We start from the raw sequence: 21,931 nt of genomic DNA on the forward strand, positions 1-21,931 counted from the left end.
GAACATAGATGGACTCGTCCGTCTGAACACAAGCTTGTCCCTCATACTAACATGCTAATTTATATGTTAACTCCTTTGTCAAGGCGCTCTGTTCCTCCCACACAGCTTAAAAGACGCTGTCCATGCTTGGCAGTGTTCACTCAAGCGCTGTCTTCCGGACAGTTCTGTTTCTTCACCTGAGGAAGGCTACTTGTGTTGTGGCCGAAACGTCGTGAGAATTTTATTTTATTGTTTTATATTTATTATTTTATTTCCATTCTATGTGACTTTACCGAAAGAACCAAGAAAAAAAAACTCTGATAAGATATGCATTATCTTTGAAACTGACTGGTCCACACCAGAGACAGCTTTCTTTTGAGCCTCGTCTCAAACGGTGTTAGACCAGAGGACGCCAAAAGGCTTTTGTGTATTACTCATATTTATCTTGGGCCCAAATTTGCAGCCTTACTTATTAATTGATTCAATAATTTTCATTGGTTATTTAAATTACTTATCATAACAGATTAAATGTGTAATATTTTCCCCATTTATCTCTATGCCTATAATTCTCCAATCCAGTTTTTGCAAAATAACACCTTATAAAGTTGCTGTGAATACATTTCATGAAAGCGTGTCTCTTTGAATGACTACCTATGTAACACGTGTGTTGTTACTTTCTTCAAGCCACTTTGATATCGCCGTCTAATTTTACAAATGTTTTTTTTATCGTTTCTAAATGTCTTGTTTTCGTTTTGGTTTATGTTGAACTTGGACGACTGCATTGATATCCACTGAGTCAAATACACAGGCTACGAATCATGGTATTTGATATTTGCCTTTCCAGAATATAATTGATAGTATATATGTGGTCAGTGGTAGAGAAACCTTTCCTCAAACTGAATAGCTCATGTGGCTGTGTGCCCTCTACATTGACCATAATTATATTCCCACTGATATTCGTAAAAAAAAAAACCGTATAGTCAGTCCTCAACTTACGAACGTGTAATATTCCTGAGACCGTTCGGTAGTCGATTTGTTCGCATCTCAAAACTAAATTTATCATTTACATACGATCAGTGTTATAATGCAGTCCAAGATTCATAGGAGTTTCGCCTTTCTCAGACCGCTTTATTACGTCGAGTTCATCTCCATCGTAATGGTGCAGCGTTTATTTTATGCACGAGCATCACGTGCCTTAGTCTCACTTTCCCAGGCATGATGAGGGCAATGAAGATATCACAAAGTATGCGATAATAGCACGAACAGCACAACATGTGATGAACGCAAAATGGTGATGAATGATTCACTGTCGTTGTGCATCACGCGGGATTCTGGGACTCATTACAATCTCGCGAATGATCACTCCGCCGAACAAAGTAGTTCCATGGTTTGGTTCGTAAGTACGACTGATCGTTCGCAAGTCAGATGGTTAAAACAACATCTCGTGGCAGTTCGTTCATAAGTGCTTGATGTTTGTAAGTCGGACGTTCGTATCTCGGAGGCTGCCTGTATATGTGATAAAGAGACTAATGGGTGTGTAAATATTCATGTCAATTGTTTCTCCTGGACCACGTGCTATAACTGTGGACATCAGCAAAGACGTGAGACCAGTTGTTGGTACGACATTACTGTAGCTGATGTATCTACTAATCTGATTTGGTGGTTCAATGATAGAGCGAGCGTCTACACAATCGGACGATTGAGAATTCAATTCCTGGATGAGGGTTAACTCAGTCCATTATCCCATCCAGGGTCGATAAAATAGATACCACTTTGTGGGGAAGTTAACAGTGTCCGTGCTATACAGTATATATAATCCCTCTTGCCATAGGAAACTTGAATCACCACCACTGACTCGGGAGAAAATCACGTTCACTTTTTACTAAAGGTTTTGCACAAAAATTAAATATCTTCATCATGGAATGATGCCTCAGTCATTCTTATGTTTTTAAAACCTGGCGATAGGAGTTGAAGATATAACACAATTGCAAGTACTGAACATATATTTATCTCCTGTAATGTTTTGTTTTAAGGCCAGGCCTTGATTTTGCCACCAGTGTGGAGCCTAGCCTATGTACTTCAAACGACTTGACATTTCCAGATGACATTTCTTCCACTGGGAAGAGCCGTGTGGCCACGTGATCTGTATCATTCGGGGAGGATAGGGAAAAAAAACGCGAGGCTGCAAGCCACAGTAGGCTGCTTGTGTATCATGGGCGTGGATATTCCTTTGTTTAATCTTGCATGCAAAGGCTACACACACATCGGTGATATCACACACGTGCGTGTCAGATCGCAGTATAGCCAGCAACCCTGAGACGTGCCTGCGGAAAGATCCTTTATACACACACACACAACCGCATTCCTAGGGGTATACCCATGGTATTATTTTTTTTCAGGCAGGCAAAAATCCACGGAAATACAAAAATGGTACTGGATTCCTCAGCATGAAAATTACAATGCCTGCAATCAATATGAGCATTACCGTATTTCAAAAGCAGCGTGCCAGCACATACATATAAAAGTATGTGTTATGAGTGTGTACATGCATTATGCTGTGTGTCCTAATTGATGTGCATACCGCTATTAATAGCAACACAATATTTTGTTATTTACCATTGGTGTATTGCTGTATATACGATATATGCAGTATCTATCATAATAAATACGGAATTCCAAACATAACACATTAATTTGCATGTCAAAACTATGAAGATATACTTTGGAATCGTACATTTACTGTTTGCAGCTTTAATGCATTTAAATGCAATTGAAAGCCACGAGGTCTCATTGCCAAAGGGTATTGTATGGTTTTGTGGGAGTACATTTTAAGGTCGCTCGGCTGCCGAATTCCACAATGGATGCAAGAGTGGCTCTTTAACCATCATCTCTATCCCCAGCAGAATGGGAACTGATTGTCTCGTATACCCAGTCCAGAGAGCGTTTTGCTCCAATCCTGCTTGTGTCCATAATAACAACCAGCGAGAAAATGTATCTATCTGCCGGTGAAGGAAAACACTCATCTACTAGTGGAAACATGAATAATTTCTGTTATAATCAAACAGCAAAACCGACAATGAACACGTCCATAAAGTGTGCACTGCTACCCACATTACGAGGTCATCTCGATGTTTAAGAACAATAGGGGTATGGTGATAAGTGGATGGGCTGTTACAGGGAGGAATGGGCATTCCCAGGTTCAAACCCCCTTCCTTTGCTTTTGTGATTGATGTAGATATTGGCACCATTGTATGAAGGGAGCCAAGTCAATGTGTGAAAATGTTCTGTTGTTCAATTACGCTAGAAAAAAAAACCAAGGTGAATATGTGGCCATGTTAGCGGAGCCAAATGAAGGGTCACACGAGTGATTTGTAAATGTATCCTCCACCTCGATTTTCCTCTTTAAAAACGCACCGCAAGTCGCGAGCCAACACTGGGCATGCATTGCTGATGACGCTCACGATAACGAGGTTGCTGGTTCATAGAGGCGAGTGATTAGCACGCTTGCAACGAAAGCTTTCGGATTGCAAATGTTTGGCTGATTAAATACCCCATCTCAGTAATTAGAATGCATTGTCTATATCGAGCAAGGTCATCTGTTGTCAAGTAGACATTTAATGTAATTTACCAAACAATGAAACTCACTAGATATAGATATATAAAAATGAAACTCACTCACAAACGGCAAAATATCATGCACTTAGCGCCGTATTATTCTGCTGGTCATATAAGCACATACACACGTACAACAGTACGCACTATCTGTATGCGTTTTGGCAGAGTAAACACGTGCACTTCTCAGTGAGCTGCGGGCTATGCAAGTGCGCGTCACCCCGACGCGAATACTCCACGACGCTGCGCCATCCTCTTTCGGAATTTCACGCGAAATAAGCCCCAGCGAGAAGAGCCACGAAGCTGCCTGCACATGCGGGCAGAGCGCATCAGCACACACACGCACCCGCAGCAAAGCGCACACTGTATCACCGGCACGCATATCAGCAGCAGCAGCACATGCACTACTGTGTGTGTGTATGAGAGATGGCTGCTGCTGCTGAGGGGTCCTGTGATGAACACGCGCCGTTGACTGCAGCGTGGTTAACACGGAATCCTTTTCCCTTACCCGTGCAGTTCTGCGCAGCGCTGCTTCTGCTGGTGCCATTGCTGGCCGGCGCAGTGCAGGGAGCCGACCCGTTGTGCCCCTGGGAGCCAAGTCCGGCGGGGAGACCCCACGACCTCTCGCCGGCGAGCGCCGCCAAGCAGCAGAGCGCTGCGGGCAGCAGGGCGCGCAGCCGGGAGGCACAGGCTGAGCCCCGCATGACGACTCATCCGCATCCCAGATGCCAGATCACAGCGGGGCCAAGTCGCAGTCGGGCCCCTCTGCCTTCTCGTCCACGCGCATTGCCACCTATTCCTGTATCTGCCTGCCTGCCTGCCTACCCACCTGCCTGCCTACCTACCTGCCTGTCTTGTTTATATCTCAATGACCCTACCTCGTCCTCCACGCGATATCTCTACCGTAGACCCTGCACGAGCTACACTACTGCAGCCTATGTTATCTTATTCCGCGACACACTGTGCAAGTGTCTCCAATCTCATTTTCGGTTCCTCTATTTCACCCGGGTTGTTTGTGTACTCCTTTTTTAATTACGTTGCAGACGGGAGGGGAAAGAAATAAAAAAAAGACGAGAATGAGAAATGCTATATTTCTAATGCTATAAACATCACAACAAAGACAATAAAACTACGCCAGAATGCCGAGCAAGCGCGTTTGTGATGGTGGATGTGAGCGAGTGGATGGAGGCTCCGACTCGTGCAGTGAGCACGCGAGGCGCGCGGTGTCTGCCTGGCGGATGAAGAGGACCACCACCCCCCCTGCCGCCAACCCCCGCTGGTGTCTGCGCGCGTCTGATGCGAGTCTCCGTGCGTGAGTGTGTGCGCGTGTGCTCTCTTTCGTGCGCGTGTGCGCGTCTGATGTGAGTCTCCGTGCGTGAGTGTGTGCGCGTGTGCTCTCTTTCGTGCGTGTGTGCGCGTCTGATGCGAGTCTCCGTGCGTGAGTGTGTGCGCGTGTGCGCGTGTGCTCTCTTCCGTGCGCGTGTGTGCGCGTCTGCTGTTTTTCGTGAGTGTGTGCGCGCGTCTGATGTGCGTCTCCGTGCGTGAGTGTGTGCGCGTCTGCTGTCTTTCTTGAGTGTGTGCGCGTCTGCTGGGAGTCTTTCCTCCGTGATTGTTTGCGCGACTGCTGTGAATCTGCCAGTGTGATGAGGGTGTGCGTGTGTGTGTGTGTGGCTGTAAGTCGTGCGCTCTGGCTAGGATGGGTGGCTCCTTTCAGCCGCCGGTGAATAGGGACCATTTGAAATTGAAATCACACCTCGCCATGCTCGACATCATTACCCACCGATTGGTCCGTGTGCTGTAATATATATATTTTTACATGTACCCTCCCTCGTTGCTGGTATGTATGCATTTAGAATCCGTAACCGTTTGCATTGTTTATATTTTTGGTGTGCGCGATGTATTATTATGATTACAAGTGAATGTTGTTTTCCCGAGCCGATAATGGCGCGGGTGGTGATGCTCTGAGCTGCGTTCCCCCTTGCAATTAGCGCGAACGTTTGGCTCTGCCGCTTCACGAACGCGCGCATCTCGCGCCACCAATTACTCGCGAGCGAATGACACTTCACGTGGGTGGCAGCGAGCGGCAGCGGCCACGGAACTTTCCAAAATAGAAATTGTCCCACTCGTCACCAATCCGAACTCTTAAGCAAACACACACATTCCTACTCCTCCTCGTCATCCTCCTCCCCGTCACACAAATGTGTACACTTCATTAAGAAGCATTTGAATCGACGCGAACGTGCGATTTGGCCTGGGTCGTTGCTATATCAGATAGCACAGGTGTTTTAGTTTCCGGGGGATAATAAAACACAACGACGCATAATAAATAAGCCAGCCGCTGTTGGCTGCTGCGGTCACAAACTCCCAAACTCGCCCTCCTGATCCTGGAAGGGCCCCGGGTTTAAGCGCGCAGGCTCGTTGCGTCGCCGTGCGCAGACGCCCATGCAGTTGCGAGAGGCTGCGGCGGCGAGTTTCGCGGTGCGGTGAGCGGTGAAGGTTGGATTGATGGGTGTAGGTTATTGGGAATTAGCATGCCGCCCGCGTGCGTGCGCCTTGCAAGTCGCCACCACAAGCCTGCGTGCGAGGACCTAAAGTGCTGGAAGGTGGATGATCAGTTTCCCCGTGCATTTTTTTTAAAACCCCCCTTGCGTCACCTTGCAGTAAATGATCGGATGTTCGAGCTAAAGATTTTACAAGTTGCCAAGGTGGAGCAAATTGTTGACTGTTAGGGCCAGATGGTAATGGGTACATTCCTCATAAAATTGATTTGGATTTTTTTGTATTCGCCCTATCTCAGATTTTTTTTATTGTGACCCTGTCACCATATTCATCACAATGAGTGTATACATCTGTATTAATGGACTTGACATCTGTTCGAACTGTTTACGAATGTAATTTTTAAAGCTCTGATGTAGGTACATCATGGGACCTCCATTGCCAGTCTGAATATATAAGAAGAGGTCTTTCTCTTTTTTCTGGCAACAAAACAGGTGTTAAGATGTTAAAACACCAAACTGAAACCTTTTGGTGTTTTAACATCTTAACACCTGCTTTGTTGCCAGAAAAAGGGGAAACCCTTGACGTAAAGCTTTCGTGACTGCAGGAATTCATATTCTTGGGTCTTTCGGTAAAGTCACGTAGATACGTTCAAAGAAAATCGAAACGTCGTAGTTTTTTGTTATTTTTGTTATTTTCGTTATTTTCATTGAACCTATCTACGTGAATTTACCGAAAGACCCAAGACTGTTAGGGCCAGATGGTAACCTATTCTTATATTTTCAGACTGGCAAAGGAGGTCCCATGATGTAGCTGCTCAACCCGAGCTCTCATTGTCCTGATAGTGCATTGTGTTTGTGCTGTTCGCCTTTTGGCGTCCTCTGGTCGAAAGAAAGCTGTCTCTGGTGTGGACCAATCAGTTTCAAAGACAATGCATATATTATCAGAGTATGATTTTGTTTGCATTCTGACCGCAAGTATCTGTGGTTAATGCAGACATGATTCCTTGTAAAATGTTTCAGTTTGGTGTTTTAACATCTTAACACCTGTTTTGTTGCCAGAAAAAAGGGGAAAACCTATTCTTATCTGATGTAGGTAGTTCAGAATTTTATTTTTGGAGTCATTACGTCTACGCACACTCCAAGTCATTTTAAACTGCATATACAATCGGACCATGGCTCTGATCGACGTTACCTTATGGCTCATGGTTACGTTGTAACATGTTTGCTGTATCACAACTAGACTGGAATTATGAGATATAACAGTTCCCAAGTTCTTATTGTACAGAAATATATTTTCTGCTGCATTTTAAAACGTGTTGTATCTAAATACTTAGTACAGTTGACCACGATCACACAATTACATTCAAACAATTGCATTCATGTATATGTAAAAATATATATGCTGTCATGTGAATGCAAGTTTATAAATGTCAAATAGCTTTGGACAATTTCGCAGAAGCTAATGTACATCCAATGTTATCATGGTTGTGAGAAATACAACAGTCGATGGTAAAAAAAATCGAAGTAATTTCATAACTGGATTTTGCAGAAATTTCTAAAGTGTGTGATGGTGTTGTTTCATGGAATCAAGTACCCCCGTCGATTTGCAATTGTTCATTGTGTGAAATATTTTGTGTTGGTTACAAACTGAAAGACAAGCCTCTAGCCATTCTGCATCAAAATCACAAATAACAATATGGTGTAGCATTGAGTCATGCATGACAACATCCTAAATTACATGTGAAATATCTTTGCGTTCCTGTTCAATACTATTCATGGTTAATACGCAGACAGGGTGTTTTGCATCTGCCAAACCTTTAATTAAAAACATTGTCGCTGTTCGTGCTTTGTGACACAACAAGCTCCCTGCCCTTGACTAATGGCAGAATAGCAAGGGCAGAGAGATTGCTCTCCTGCTGTCTGCCCTTGATCGCCTGTCATTAGCTTACACTTTATAGCGATCACAATAGTCTCTGAAAAACACTCACCTTCAATAAGACGGTACGCATGTTTTATCCGTGGACAAACATTTTGATAACTCATTTATACAGCGCCCAACATTGTGTGTGCAATCAATTGGTCTCTAAGATGAATTTGTGGACAAATATAATCTACAGTGATCACTCAACATTCATTAGAAACAAAACATATCTTTAAATTCTCACAAGATGTCGTAATGTTTCACTATGTTTGTCACATCAACACACCACTAGATTTAGATTTAAAGCTTTCGTGACTGCAAGGATTCATATTCTTGGTTCTTTCGGTAAAGTCACGTAGAATGAGAATAAAACAATAAAACAAAATAAGACAATAAAATTCTCACGACGTTTCGGCCACAACACAAGTAGCCTTCTTCAGGTGAAGGAACAGAACTGTCGGGACGACAGCGCTTCAATGAACGCTGCTAAGATTCGCAGCGTCTTTTAAGCTAGGTGGGAGAAGTAACGCGCCTTGACAAAGGAGTTTACATATCAAACAGAAGAATTTAGCATTTAAATAGCTGTGTTAAAGTGTTGGATCAGCAGGGTGCTAAAGTCAGAAATTAGCATGTAACTGGGAGATTAGCATGATGTTAATGTGAGGGATTAGCATGTGACTGGTCACGGAAATAGCTATGTTAAAGTCAAAGTTTACATATCAACAGAGGCATTTAGTATATGGACGCTAAAGGACTGCAACTACCCAACTATCATACAATAAACCGATTAGAAAAAACTAAGTATAAACTACATTAATATAATAAATGTACTGAATATATTCTTCAATAAGTTGAGCTATTAACATAAAGTAACTGGGTATACACTACACTATATATTGAATACCATATAGTAAACTAATAAAAAACTAAAATATAAACTACATCAATGTTATCAATAAACTCTATATACTCCCCCATCAGCTGAGCTACTAACAAAAAGTCGTTATACATTACAATGCCATATGGCGAAAAAATGGGTGGCGGTTTTTTATTTTTTTTATTTTCAACGTTAGCACCACGGACAACGACGAGCTTTGTTCAGACGGACGAGTCCATCTATGCTTGGAACGGAGGAGGGGGGAGAAACAGCCACTATGCGCTGTTATACTCCATGTTATGAACCATACCATTAACCGTGGTGTGAGAGGTATTAAGAGGCAATGCCAGCGAAAGAGTTGCGGTCTGAAGGTCACCGTAAAATACAATTAATTAAGAACGTAAATGGTTTGAAACATCTTTCCAATGGTTACTAAGCCAGAATCCATCTTCTCGGTTGAAATTGTCTGTGGGCTTGTATATGTGGATGGCCTCATGAACGAATCTATCATGGTAGCCGGTTGGCTTGCAAAGAACCTCAGTCTTGGAGAAGTCAATGTCATGTGAGCCCACTGAATTATAACAGTGATCTGCCATGGCAGAGGAGTTCGTTCTACCGTGTTTCAAGTCTGCTTTATGTTCGCGGATGCGGTCCGAGATATGTCGTTTGGTTTCTCCAATGTAGCTGCTACCACATAGGCACTTTAGTTTGTAAACGCCCGGGTACTGTATGTCTGGAACAGCATCTTTTACAGATGGAACCAGATCACGGATTGTATGTACTGTGTTGAATGAGGACCTGGATCTTGTGTTTGTTCAGGATTTTGGAGATCTTTTTTGTGACCCCCGCAATGTAGGGTAAGGTGATGGTTTTGAATGGTTCCTCAAGGGGATCCTTCTTCATGACTGGAGTGATGGCTTTGCGGATTGTGTAGTCGGAGTAACCATTAGCCTTGAGGGCTTGGTGTACGTGTTTGAGTTCACTGGCAATGTGATCCTGGTCGGAAATGCATCGGTCCCTATAGTATAGAGTCTTGATGAGGGAGTTCTTCTGGGATGGATGGTGGTGGGAATCCGGTTTTAAGTAAGCATCCGTATGGGTCGTTTTCCTGTAGACCGAGTGGCTCATTGAACCATCAGGTCTCCTTTTAATTAAGACATCCAAAAAGGGTAGCTTGCCTTCTTTTTCGACCTCCATGGTAAATCTGATGGCTGGGTGTATGGAGTTGATGTGGTCGAGGAATTGGTCTAGAGCAGGTAAGCCATGTGGCCAGATAACTAAGGTGTCATCTACGTACCTCTTCCATAAGATCGGGCGTAGAGTGGCAGTCTGGATGGCGTCAGTTTCAAATTTTTTCCATGAACACGTTGGCTACAACTGGAGATAGGGGGGAGCCCATTCGGGTGCCAAAAGGCGTACAACTCAAAAACAGCACACTATCAGAGTATTGAGAGCTCGGGGTAAGCATTTACACTATAATACTTCCTTTGCCAGTAGCAAGATATAGTAATAGGTTTTTACCCTTTTATCTGGCACCAAAACTAACACCTTTATACAAGGGATCATGTTGGACCAATCAATTTCAAGGACAGTGCATATCATTATCAGAGTTGTCTCTTTTTGTTTGCATTTTGACTGCTTGTGTTGTGGTTATTGCAAACATGATCCCTTGTATAAAGGTGTCAGTTTTGGTGCCAGATAAAAGGATAAAACCTATTACTACTTTAAGGCTGCCGACTCCTTATCTACAGCTCTGACAAATTGTTTCATAAGGCCCAATTTGATGTGCAGTGGTGGCATCAGCACCTTCCGAGGGTCCACCAGTGGCTCCCGCTTGACGTTGTTCCTCCCCACAGAGAACTTGGTCCGCTGTGGCCAGTCCCGCCTGTGGTAGTGCGCCTTGGTGTCCCTGCTGTCCCAAAGGCAAAGATAGCAGGGAAACTTGGTAAAACCGCCTTGGAGACCCATCAGGAATGCCACCATTTTGAAATCTCCGATGACCTCACAGCCATACTCATCATACTTCAAGGTGTCCAGCAAGGTCTTGATGCTGTTGTAATCCTGTTTGAGGTGCACCGAGTGAGCCAGGGGAAGAGATGGGTACTTGTTACCATTATGGAGCAGCATGGCTTTGAGGCTCCTGGATGAGCTGTCAATGAAGAGGCGCCACTCATTCTGGTTACAGGCGATTCCGATTGCCTCGAACAGACTGCTCACATTGTGGCAGAAGCTGCAAAAAGGTTGCTGATGCTTCCTCTGATCTGCGACTTTCACGCGTTTATCCAACGAGTTCCACTGTTTGAGCCTAGACGTCAAAAGCTCGGCATTGGACTTGATGAGACCAAGATCTCTGATCAAGTCGTTGAGGTCTTTTTGGTTGGGTTATTATGGGTTTCTCTCCTCAGCTCCACCTCTGAAATTGTCATCTGGATCTACAATGTCTTCCTCGCTCTCTGACTTGCTGCTCTCTGCTAAAGACGGCTGTTCTCTCTCCAGAGGAGTGGGTACAGGGGCGATGGATGAAGGAAGGTCCGTATACGTGATAACAGGTGCATTCTTGCCAGTTTGAAGTTTGGAAGGGTCCACCATGCAGAAGTAGCAGTTGCTTGAGTGGTCAGTGGGTTTCTGCCAAATTCTTGGGATAGCGAACTTTATGGCTCTCTTTTCCCCTCGTTATCATCCTAAGAGATTTTCGCAACATTTTTCATATATGATATGTTTTTTCAATAACATTGAAAATTGTTAAACATTTTTAAATTCTAAACTTTCACCATTTTAAAAATGTTAACAAATTTTATAACATAAAATTCTGAGCATCAATTGTCCATCTTACCTTCCAGAGGTTTTTTTGCATTGCTCGCATGTGAAATTAGGTGCCAAGAGTTTGTCTTGATCCCCGACAGGCATGCCGAAATATGTCTTGCAGGCCTCACACATCTTAGCAGATGCTTCCACAGAGTACTTTTTCGCTCTTGTCTTGATAAATTGGCCGCAGACATAGCAAAATGCGTCTGCCAGATGCTTGCAGCCTCTTGATGCCATCTCAGAAAAATGCAGATATGTATCCACTTAGGTAATTGGAACTAAACTGAACGGGTGGGCTTAAGGCCCCTACTACTATTTAAATTACTGGAAAGTTCTAGAATGTTCTAGACGTTACTTCAATTTTACTCAACACTGAATCTATCTGGAATCTGAAAAATAGGTAAATCTCTAAATATCAATGTCCTGGTGACAAAAGCAAAGTGTGTAGGGAATAATAGCCATTTTCTCTACTTTTGAGGCATAAGCAATTAGGAAATAATACTTACTACCCAGGACCAACAAAAAAAGAAAAAAAATGTTACACAATTGAATCACAGTAGCTACTTTGGATGTGCCCACATGCTTTGAATGTAACGCAAACACACAATGTTCTGATTTCTATTTGCTCTCATTGCTGTAGTTTATTGTATTTGCTTTAGCATTATCGTGACCCAGGTCACTCTTGGCAATGATATTCATCCTGCTCTTTTATTCACCTGGTTAGACAAACGAAACACTTAAACTTAAAAACCTTATATCTCAATTAAATTGCTTCTGGGAACGTGGAGTTTCTTGCAATGGCATCAGCATAGCTTGATATATAATTTATACTGTATGCGTGCAATTTATATGACGTGCACAACCAGCATGTAGTGTGTGATTCAAATGAAACCACTGTAGGAAGAAAGTAAAGTCCTTCCACCACAGCGATTATCATGCGGAACGTCGGGGCAGGTCCGTGGGACTTAGACCAATCACGTTGCGCAAAACTTCCCTGCTCGCTATCCTTTGTCAATGCTTCATCCATCAGACCCATGATCCATTTGTTTTGCGACCCCTGGCAATAAGTAAACATGCAGTGTCTTGGATGAATAAAGAAAATTGATTGTAGAAAGGAAAGATAGAAGGTCAGGCATATGGAGCATTTGTAAAAATCCATTAACCACACAAACAGCAAATGAGGAGCAATTTGAGGACAGGTTATTAGACGAGAGCAATCCGTCTAATGGAATGTAAATTAAAATGGGTTATTAGATATTACGAGTGCAATAAGTATTCCACAAAGTGATACATTTTAGATATGTCTATTTGGAGACCATGTAATGGTTACTTGTATGCATAGACTGACAGTCTGACACATCTAACCTATACCAATATAATTTACAAATATTCTCTTGCAATTGGATGTGCAGTGAGGGAAAAAAGTATTTGATCCCCTGCTGATTTTGTACGTATGCCCACTGACAAAGAAATGATCAGTCTATAATTGTAATGGTAGGTTTATTTGAACAGTGAGAGACAGAATAACAACAACAAAATCCAGAAAAACGCATGTCAAAAATGTTATGAATTGATTTGCATTTTAATGAGGGAAATAAGTATTTGACCCCTCTGCAAAACATGACTTAGTACTTGGTGGCAAAACCCTTGTTGGCAATCACAGAGGTCAGACGTTTCTTGTAGTTGGCCACCAGGTTTGCACACATCTCAGGAGGGATTTTGTCCCACTCCTCTTTGCAGATCTTCTCCAAGTCATTAAGGTTTCGAGGCTGACGTTTGGCAACTCGAACCTTTAGCTCCCTCCACAGATTTTCTATGGGATTAATGCCTGGAGACTGGCTAGGCCACTCCAGAACCTTAATGTGCTTCTTCTTGAGCCACTCCTTTGTTGCCTTGGACGTGTGTTTTGGGTCATTGTCATGCTGGAATACCCATCCACGACCCATTTTCAATGCCCTGGCTGAGGGAAGGAGGTTTTCACCTCAGATTTGACGGTACATGGCCCCGTCCATCGTCCCTTTGATGCGCTGAAGTTGTCCTGTCCCCTTAGCAGAAAAACACCCCCAAAGCATAATATTTCAACCTCCATGTTTGACGGTGGGGATGGTGTTCTTGGGGTCATAGGCAGCATTCCTCCTCCTCCAAACACGGCGAGTTGAGTTGATGCCAAAGAGCTCCATTTTGGTCTCATCTGACCACAACACTTTCACCCAGTTGTCCTCTGAATCATTCAGATGTTCATTGGCAAACTTCAGACGGGTATATATGTGCTTTCTTGAGCAGGGGGACCTTGCGGGCGCTGCAGGATTTCAGTCCTTCACGGCGTAGTGTGTTACCAATTGTTTTCTTGGTGACTATGGTCCCAGCTGCCTTGAGATCATTGACAAGATCCTCCCGTGTAGTTCTGGGCTGATTCCTCACCGTTCTCATGATCATTGTAACTCCACGAGGTGAGATCTTGCATGGAGCCCCAGGCTGAGGGAGATTGAAAGTTCTTTTGTGTTTCTTCCATTTGCGAATAATCGCACTAACTGTTGTCACCTTCTCACCAAGCTACTTGGCAATGGTCTTGTAGCCCATTCCAGCCTTACGTATAATCTTGTCCCTGACATCCTTGGAGAGCTCTTTGGTCTTGGCCATGGTGGAGAGTTTGGAATATGATTGATTGATTGCTTCTGTGGACAGGATTAGGAGCACTGCTTTTAAGAGTGTGCTCCTAATCTCAGCTCGTTACCTGTATAAAAGACATCTAGGAGCCAGAAATCTTTCTGATTGAGAGGTGGTCAAATACTTATTTCCCTCATTAAAATGCAAATCAATTGATAACATTTTTGACATGCGTTTTTCTGGATTTTGTTGTTGTTATTCTGTCTCTCACCGTTCAAATAAACCTACCATTAAAATTGTAGACTGATCATTTCTTTGTCAGTGGGCAAACGTACAAAATCAGCAGGGGATCAAATACTTTTTCCCTCACTGTGATACAGGATGTAAATCTAGGTATTGTGCATTTAACATATGCATGAGAAATTAAAATGTATAGGAAACATTGAACAAGCTAGATTAAAAAGGCAGCATTAAAAAATACTGGTCCTATTTTTCTAAATAAATTGCCGTCAGTTCAATAAATACATAAGGTTGGTAATGTGTTTGCATATAAGCGCAACATATACAACGTATATAGTGTCGTACGTAGGTTTGTCTGGAGAACGCTTCCTGGACCACTTCACTAATTTCAAATAATGGGATGTTGTTTAAAAAGTTTATGATATGCGGTTCATGAGAATGCGGATGGAATTTTCTTTGACCAGATGATTTGAATAATTTGGCTTATAGACCGAAGCACTGCTGATACTTCCTACCACTTACAACACCTTTGATTATCATGCTTGCCTAATGTACGGCGCGAAAGAAGTTCAACATACATTCATACAAATGACGCATTATCCCAAGTCAAAATCGTGTTGGCGCGTGCCCCTCTTGCCAACAACTGGCCGTACAAAATTACATTTTCATGGAAAAATTCCAGATGTTGGTGAGCAAATTTCTTAGAGTAATGCATTGGACTCTCCACTACTCGTGTATAATGAATCTCGTATTTTTAACGATACTCTATAGATGTTTAAAATAACTTCAATTGAGGATACGAGAAACAAAACCCATAGAACTTCAATTGCACTGCGACTTAGTTGAGTATGAAGATGGATGATTTTGTCAGATGCCCTCTTGAGATGTATGAAAAAAAGCTGCTGCTAAATTAGTAATGGGTTATATATTCTGTTCAATTCCTAATTGCACGCTTAATTTGTCCCTTTAGTTCATCTCATGAAACACATGAAAAGGCAAATATTCTGACAGTGTCGACTTCCTTCCTGCAACCTCACATATTTATGTGATGTGAAACAAATATGATCTGATAGTGATTCATTTATATATTGAACAAAACGATGAACTATTTTAATTCAGTCGTGTGAATTATTCCTGTCATGATTTTTTTAAATTCAAGTACAGTATAAGGATGGATATGAAGTATTATTGATTCAAAAAAATATAAATCATTCAAGACAGCACAAGCCTTTAGTCATTTTGATTGAATGGCCGAACAAAGGCAAATGTATCAGTGAACATACATCTGTATTCAAGCACTAAACACAATTTAATTTATACAAAAGCTTACTTTGATGGTATGAATAAAGAACCTATGATACTTAATTTAATCATAGCCAAATTTATTTCATCAAATATTTTTGATATCACTACACATGCAATGGAATGCATTTTTTTGGTAAGATATCACTCATATCATCTCTGCATAGAGTTTTTTTGAATTCCAAATCCATGATGGGCTGGATAGAATGGTCTGATAACATAATTTACACGTGATCCCACATACAGATCAATGCGAACATGTTATACTTGTGTGGAGGTTTCATCACTACCAACGATACTCGCCTGACGTGGTGGACACCACGTGACACGGAAAATCATGAAGTAAAAACAAACCCTATGATGGGTACTTAACGGGCCTGAAATTAGATGGTTAGAGGCAGGGAAATTGAAGGAATTGAAGGTAGAAATACAAATGGGAAGGGCGGGGACATGGAGGATGATTAACAGGCCGTTTGGGATCCGTTCGAGAAAGTGGGAAGGTGATTGGCTGAAGAGAAAATGGCTGAAGGAACCTTCGAGAAAGGGGCTCGAGTGATATATAAGTGGGGGGACGCGATAGCTGGGAGCGTTTGGAATAAAGGGAATCTTTGATGACCATGTCTCTCGCTGGAAGAAATAAAAACTTATATTATTTAAGACTACCGTGCTGGGTGTCGCTCCACTTGTGCTGTAATTATATTGGCCAAAACTGATGTGAAGTTTGTGAATGTCATTGTGTACATCTGCCAGAACCAGTCAAGCAAATCGCAATGCATTTAACCTCCTGCAACTTGTATATCTATGGAGTTATCCTGCATTGATCCCCTTGATACACATCGCTGGACAGAGGCAGCCGCGGCAGTTACTTCCAGCTGTGTGTGCTGTTGAGGTTGGTGTCCGTGGAGGCTTTACTCAACAATTTTCAGCAAATCTGAGATTACCATATTTGAAAAAAACATGTATATATACAGTCCACTTGCTACATTCAAACTTGCTCAGTGTGGTATGCTGATTCGTCATCAATTAATTCCTGAGGAGCCCTCGATTGCTCTCTTAGTGCAATCGTTTGTGATAGAGCAAAGATAATCTGCTGATTTTCGTTTTGCTGACTTTTTGTTGAATGTCTTTGAAATATTTTTTTTGCTGCAAACCGTTGCCATCATAATTTCCTCATAGTGTTGCAGAATTTTTAGCATTTTAAATGTCTTGTATATGTGCTCCATGCTTTGTCTCTATTCCTGGTTAATGATGGTTAATCCCATTAGAACACCCATTTGCTGTAAGCATTTTCATTTTACTTTCAATGTTAATTGCAGACTGGCACAATCCTTTTTAAAAAAATATCCTAGAATAAAGATTACTGTCTTCGTGGTTAATTGTTGTGCTCTGTAAAGTGAAATACATTACCGTTTATATACAGTAAATTCCCACCTTTGTAGAGTATGCGACTGCGATGCATACTGGCTATTGTGCACAACTCATCGTAGGAAGTCACGTGAGTTTACATCCCAGTTTGCTTCGAATGAGTCATTCACTTCTTTGGGGTTGATAAAATGAGTGCCACTTTTAAAAAAGTCGACTGCTTGTCGACTTTTGAGTGCCATAGGTATATGGAATGTACATCACTGGCTAACGGCTCTCAACAGCCTGTTATGCTTATTTTATTTTGTGCAGAATATAGAATAGTGGCACTTGGGACGAAATTGGAACTGTAATATAAAATATTTTCTAAGTTGAATTGAAAAAAACTAAGCCAGGTTAACTTTCTTTATGGAAAACAAACCCATCAAGAGCTTATTATTTTTCACTCATTCTCTGTGGTACTAGATTTGTATTTACAGATGACTCCCATGACCAACGAGGCCTTTCATCTAGCAGTTAATTTACACAAGGGCTGTACATTTAACAAAAGTGCAGTTATAAGTATGACATGTGCTACGTCTTAACCAGAATTGTATACAGTAGTTCAAAATAGTTAATATTTCTCCGAAGAACACGTGCATAATTAATGTTTAAAGTGTGTGGTAAATAGGTGTCTCTTAAGACAGGGTACAAAGCTCCATGACACACACAACAATTGGCCGTGAAACTCAAATCATCACGAAAGTCATCGTAATTAATAACTGCCCTGTTACCACGGCCTATGCCTTTGCTGAGTAGACATATCCAAAGCGGCATATAGGTTAACAGAGTAGCGTTCCATTTTAATGAGAGGTGGCAAGTGTGTGCTTACCATATTTCTTTTCACAATGGATACGTGGCTAGTCCTTTTAGTAACTTAACTGAAACGAATGAAGGTGGATGTGGTTAGATAAGTGACATGTAACCCCTTCTTAGATGAAAATATCTACGGTTCAATCAACATGAAGTACAATGGGTTACTTTTTGTACCTTTGAGATATTTGTCTTTGTCATCAAATTAAAACTAAACATATTTTCCTGATCAACAGTGGCCTGAGACAGTGGTCGTAATTCATCATTCCCATGACAGGAATCATCTCTATAAGGTAACCCTTTTTTATATCAGCAAACAAAAACACAATGGGATGATTCCAATAAAGAATCAACGTTGATTCGAAGTGGCAATACCAAAACGACTTTGTATAACACAACTTGTGTGACATTAAACACGTTATTTTAAGTATAGTAATGTGGGTATTAACACTGACAGCTATCTCATAGTTCATAGTAATACCACAGCATGATGAGACTAAAGTCAAGAGTGCAGTCACTCCAATGATTATACATTTATATTATGCGTATACTGCAGTGTTAATTACAAAAAATGCTTACCAGTGCTTCCTTAATGTGATAATTTAGTAAATATGTAACAAGCTATACTAGTAGCTCCGTTTATTAACCCTCATGCAAATTATCCACTGTGGTGGACTGCTATGATAACTCTGACTGCTATGAAATTCAATTAAACATTGTCAACACTTGTGGGGTTGGGTGGGGGGGTTCCTTTGATTTCTAAAATTACACTGAACAAAGCCATGTTTTTACGTTAATAATTCATACACGAGGGGGTAAAAATGTTGATCTTTCCCTTGCATTGAGTTGTACCATAAAAGAGAAACATAGTTGATAAATATCAATTCATTCCTTTTTCCAGACCAGAGTTTTGGCTCCAAGGCTGCTGAATGCATTTTCTGTTGGCTGCTATTGCCTAAATCTTCATTGTGAACCAACAATTTCCAGGTCTGGGGGAGCCAGCAATTACCATTCATATGTTAGTGCTATATAATTCCCTCTGATTTTAAATCGTATAATTATGTTTTGAGTACTATTATAATAATTGGCGAGAGCATAATGCAGGCTGATGTCCATGTATAGCCAGACTATGACTAATCTGCAGGCCAACGAACAATAAATCAGAGCTCAAAACATCTGAAATAATCGGGGTCAAAAAGTGCCGAGGTCAGCTCTGGTGACTGTAATTAATTGAATGATTGATACTATTGCATATAACCTGCTCTAATTGTATGGCCACACCTGACCTTGGCGCTCACCTAAACATATCTGGATTAAGATGAGTGTGGGAACTGGATCCTTTCAATTCCTCCTGTTTTCAATGCTTAAATAAAATAAATTACAACCATTCTCAATCCACCATTGAACGAAGACAACCCTACACCATGTCAGTTATGGTTTTTTTTTGGCCATATGCCAGGCTGGTCAGTGTGGGGTGCTGAATGTGGGAGGGGAGGACCATTTCTGATTTAACTTGTCACTCACTGCTAGTGGTGTCTGGGAATGGAACTCGGGTCGCTGGGTTCACGGCGCAGCGCATTAACCATTATACCACTACATCACTGTGCTAAACTCTCGACGCTGATGTAGAATAACACGATGTAACACAATTTTTATTCCTGGGTAGTGTTATTTTATAATTGCTTATGCCTAAAAACTATAGAAAATGTCTATTATTCCTGGAAAAACTTTGTATTTGTGACCAGGACAGTGATATTAAATTTTTTTAACCTATTTTCAATGAGAAAACGGGCGATTTTGTGTCTTTTCGTTCACATAAAGTCAGAAAAAAACATGTGAATCAAGATTAACATGTGTTTATACTAAAGTAATACAAAAATTACTACAAAATATTTAGAAGTTTTATATATATTTTGTTATTTTGTTGTTTCTCTTCAACGTGACTTTACCGAAAAAACTAAGAATATGAATAAGTGAGTAGTTTGTCGAGATTTACGATTATACTGTAAATCACTTTCACGAAACAGCCCCCAAATGTAGTCTCCCATCATGTTCTTGATATACTGTCCTTGGTAGCGGCATTCAAAGTCCAGAACATCCTGGTGGAAGTGCTTGCCTTGCTCCTCCAAGTATTCTCCCATGTTCTCCTAGAATTAATCAAGATGACCATCAAGGATATGGACTTTGAGGGACATCCTACAGCCCATTGTGCTGTAGTTCTCCACCAGAGTCTCAACCAGCTCCACATAGTTTTCGACCTTGTGATTGCCCAGGAAGCAAAGAACCACTGCGACAAAGTTGTTCCAAGCCGCTTTCTCCTTACTAGTGAGCTTCTTGGGGAATTCATTGGACTCCAGGATCTTCTTTATCTGTCGTCTGACGAAGACACCGGCTTTGACCTTTGCCTCAGACAGCTTAGGGAAGAAGTCTTGAAAGTACTTTAAGGCTGCCGACTCCTTATCTACAGCTCTGACAAATTGTTTCATAAGGCCCAATTTGATGTGCAGTGGTGGCATCAGCACCTTCCGGCGGTCCACCAGTGGCTCCCGCTTGACGTTGTTCCTCCCCACAGAGAACTCGGTCCGCTGTAGCCAGTCCCGCCTGTGGTAGTGCGCCTTGGTGTCCCTGCTGTCCCAAAGGCAAAGATAGCAGGGAAACTTGGTAAAACCGCCTTGGAGACCCATCAGGAATGCCACGATTTTGAAATCTCCGATGACCTCACAGCCGTACTCATCATACTTCAAGGTGTCCAGCAAGGTCTTGATGCTGTTGTAATCCTCTTTGAGGTGCACCGAGTGAGCCAGGGGAAGAGGTGGGTACTTGTTACCATTATGGAGCAGCATGGCTTTGAGGCTTCTGGATGAGCTGTCAATGAAGAGGTGCCACTCATTCTGGTTACAGGCGATTCCGATTGCCTCGAACAGACTGCTCACATTGTGGCAGAAGCTGCAAAAAGGTTGGTGATGCTTCCTCTGATCTGCGACTTTCACGCTTTCATCCAACGAGTTCCACTGCTTGAGCTCGGCATTGGACTTGGTGAGACCAAGATCTCTGATCAGGTCGTTGAGGTATTTTTGGTTGGGGTAGTATGGGTTTCTCTCCTCAGCTCCACCTCTGAAATTGTCATCTGGATCTACAATGTCTTCCTCGCTCTCTGACTTGCTGCTCTCTGCTAAAGACGGCTGTTCTCTCTCCAGAGGAGTGGGTACAGGGGGGATGGATGAAGGAAGGTCCGGATACGTGATAGCAGGTGCATTCTTGCCAGTCCGAAGTTTGTAAGGGTCCACCATGCAGAAGTAGCAGTTGCTTGAGTGGTCAGTGGGTTCCCGCCAAATTCTTGGGATAGCAAAATTCATGGCTCTCTTTTCCCCTCGTTACCATCCTACAAAAATATTCATTTTATCCATGACTAATTTGTAAGAGATTTTCGCAACATTTTTCATATATGATATGATTTTTCAATAACATTGAAAATTGTTAAACATTTTTAAATTCTAAACTTTTACAATTTAAAAATGTTAACAAATTTTATAACATAAAATTCAGAGCATCAATTGTCCATCTTACCTTCCAGAGTTTTTTTTTGCATTGCTCGCATGTGAAATTAGGTGCCAAGAGTTTGTCTTGATCCCCGACAGGCATGCCGAAATATGTCTTGCAGGCCTCACACATCTTAGCAGATGCGTCTGCCAGATGCTTGCAGCCTCTTGATGCTATCTCAGAAAAATGCAAATATGTATCCACTTAGGCAGCTGGAACTAAACTGAACGGGTGGGCTTAACGTCCCGGTATTTATACTACCATTTATATCACTGGAAAGTTCTAGAATGTTCTAGAAGTTATTCCAAGTTTACTCAGCACTGAATCTATCTGAAA

At 41.9% G+C, this 21,931-nt stretch overlaps 2 protein-coding genes across 4 annotated transcripts in view; one reads left to right on the top strand and one right to left on the bottom strand.

Annotated features, from left to right (window-relative positions):
• Positions 1-5,040, bottom strand: part of LOC116938720 (tomoregulin-1-like) — a 51,059-nt gene extending 46,019 nt beyond the window's left edge. For all 3 annotated transcript variants that reach the window (XM_032946249.2, XM_032946248.2, XM_032946247.2), the window contains exon 1: positions 4,100-5,040. In XM_032946249.2, coding sequence (XP_032802140.2) covers positions 4,100-4,295 — 196 coding nt within the window. In that variant the 5' untranslated portion in view covers positions 4,296-5,040. The remainder of the gene's footprint in view (positions 1-4,099) is intronic.
• The window catches only part of LOC116938719 (V-type proton ATPase 116 kDa subunit a 1-like), a 276,745-nt gene continuing 259,853 nt past the window's right edge, over positions 5,040-21,931 (top strand). Inside the window, exon 1 of the mRNA XM_076056558.1 lies at positions 5,040-5,428. Within this exon, the coding sequence (XP_075912673.1) occupies positions 5,408-5,428 (21 nt within the window). The 5' untranslated portion in view covers positions 5,040-5,407. The remainder of the gene's footprint in view (positions 5,429-21,931) is intronic.

The sequence above is a fragment of the Petromyzon marinus genome, chromosome 4 (assembly GCF_048934315.1).
Source record: "Petromyzon marinus isolate PM22_M1 ecotype Great Lakes invasive population chromosome 4, UKy_Petmar_22M1.pri1.0, whole genome shotgun sequence".
NCBI lineage: Eukaryota > Metazoa > Chordata > Hyperoartia > Petromyzontiformes > Petromyzontidae > Petromyzon > Petromyzon marinus.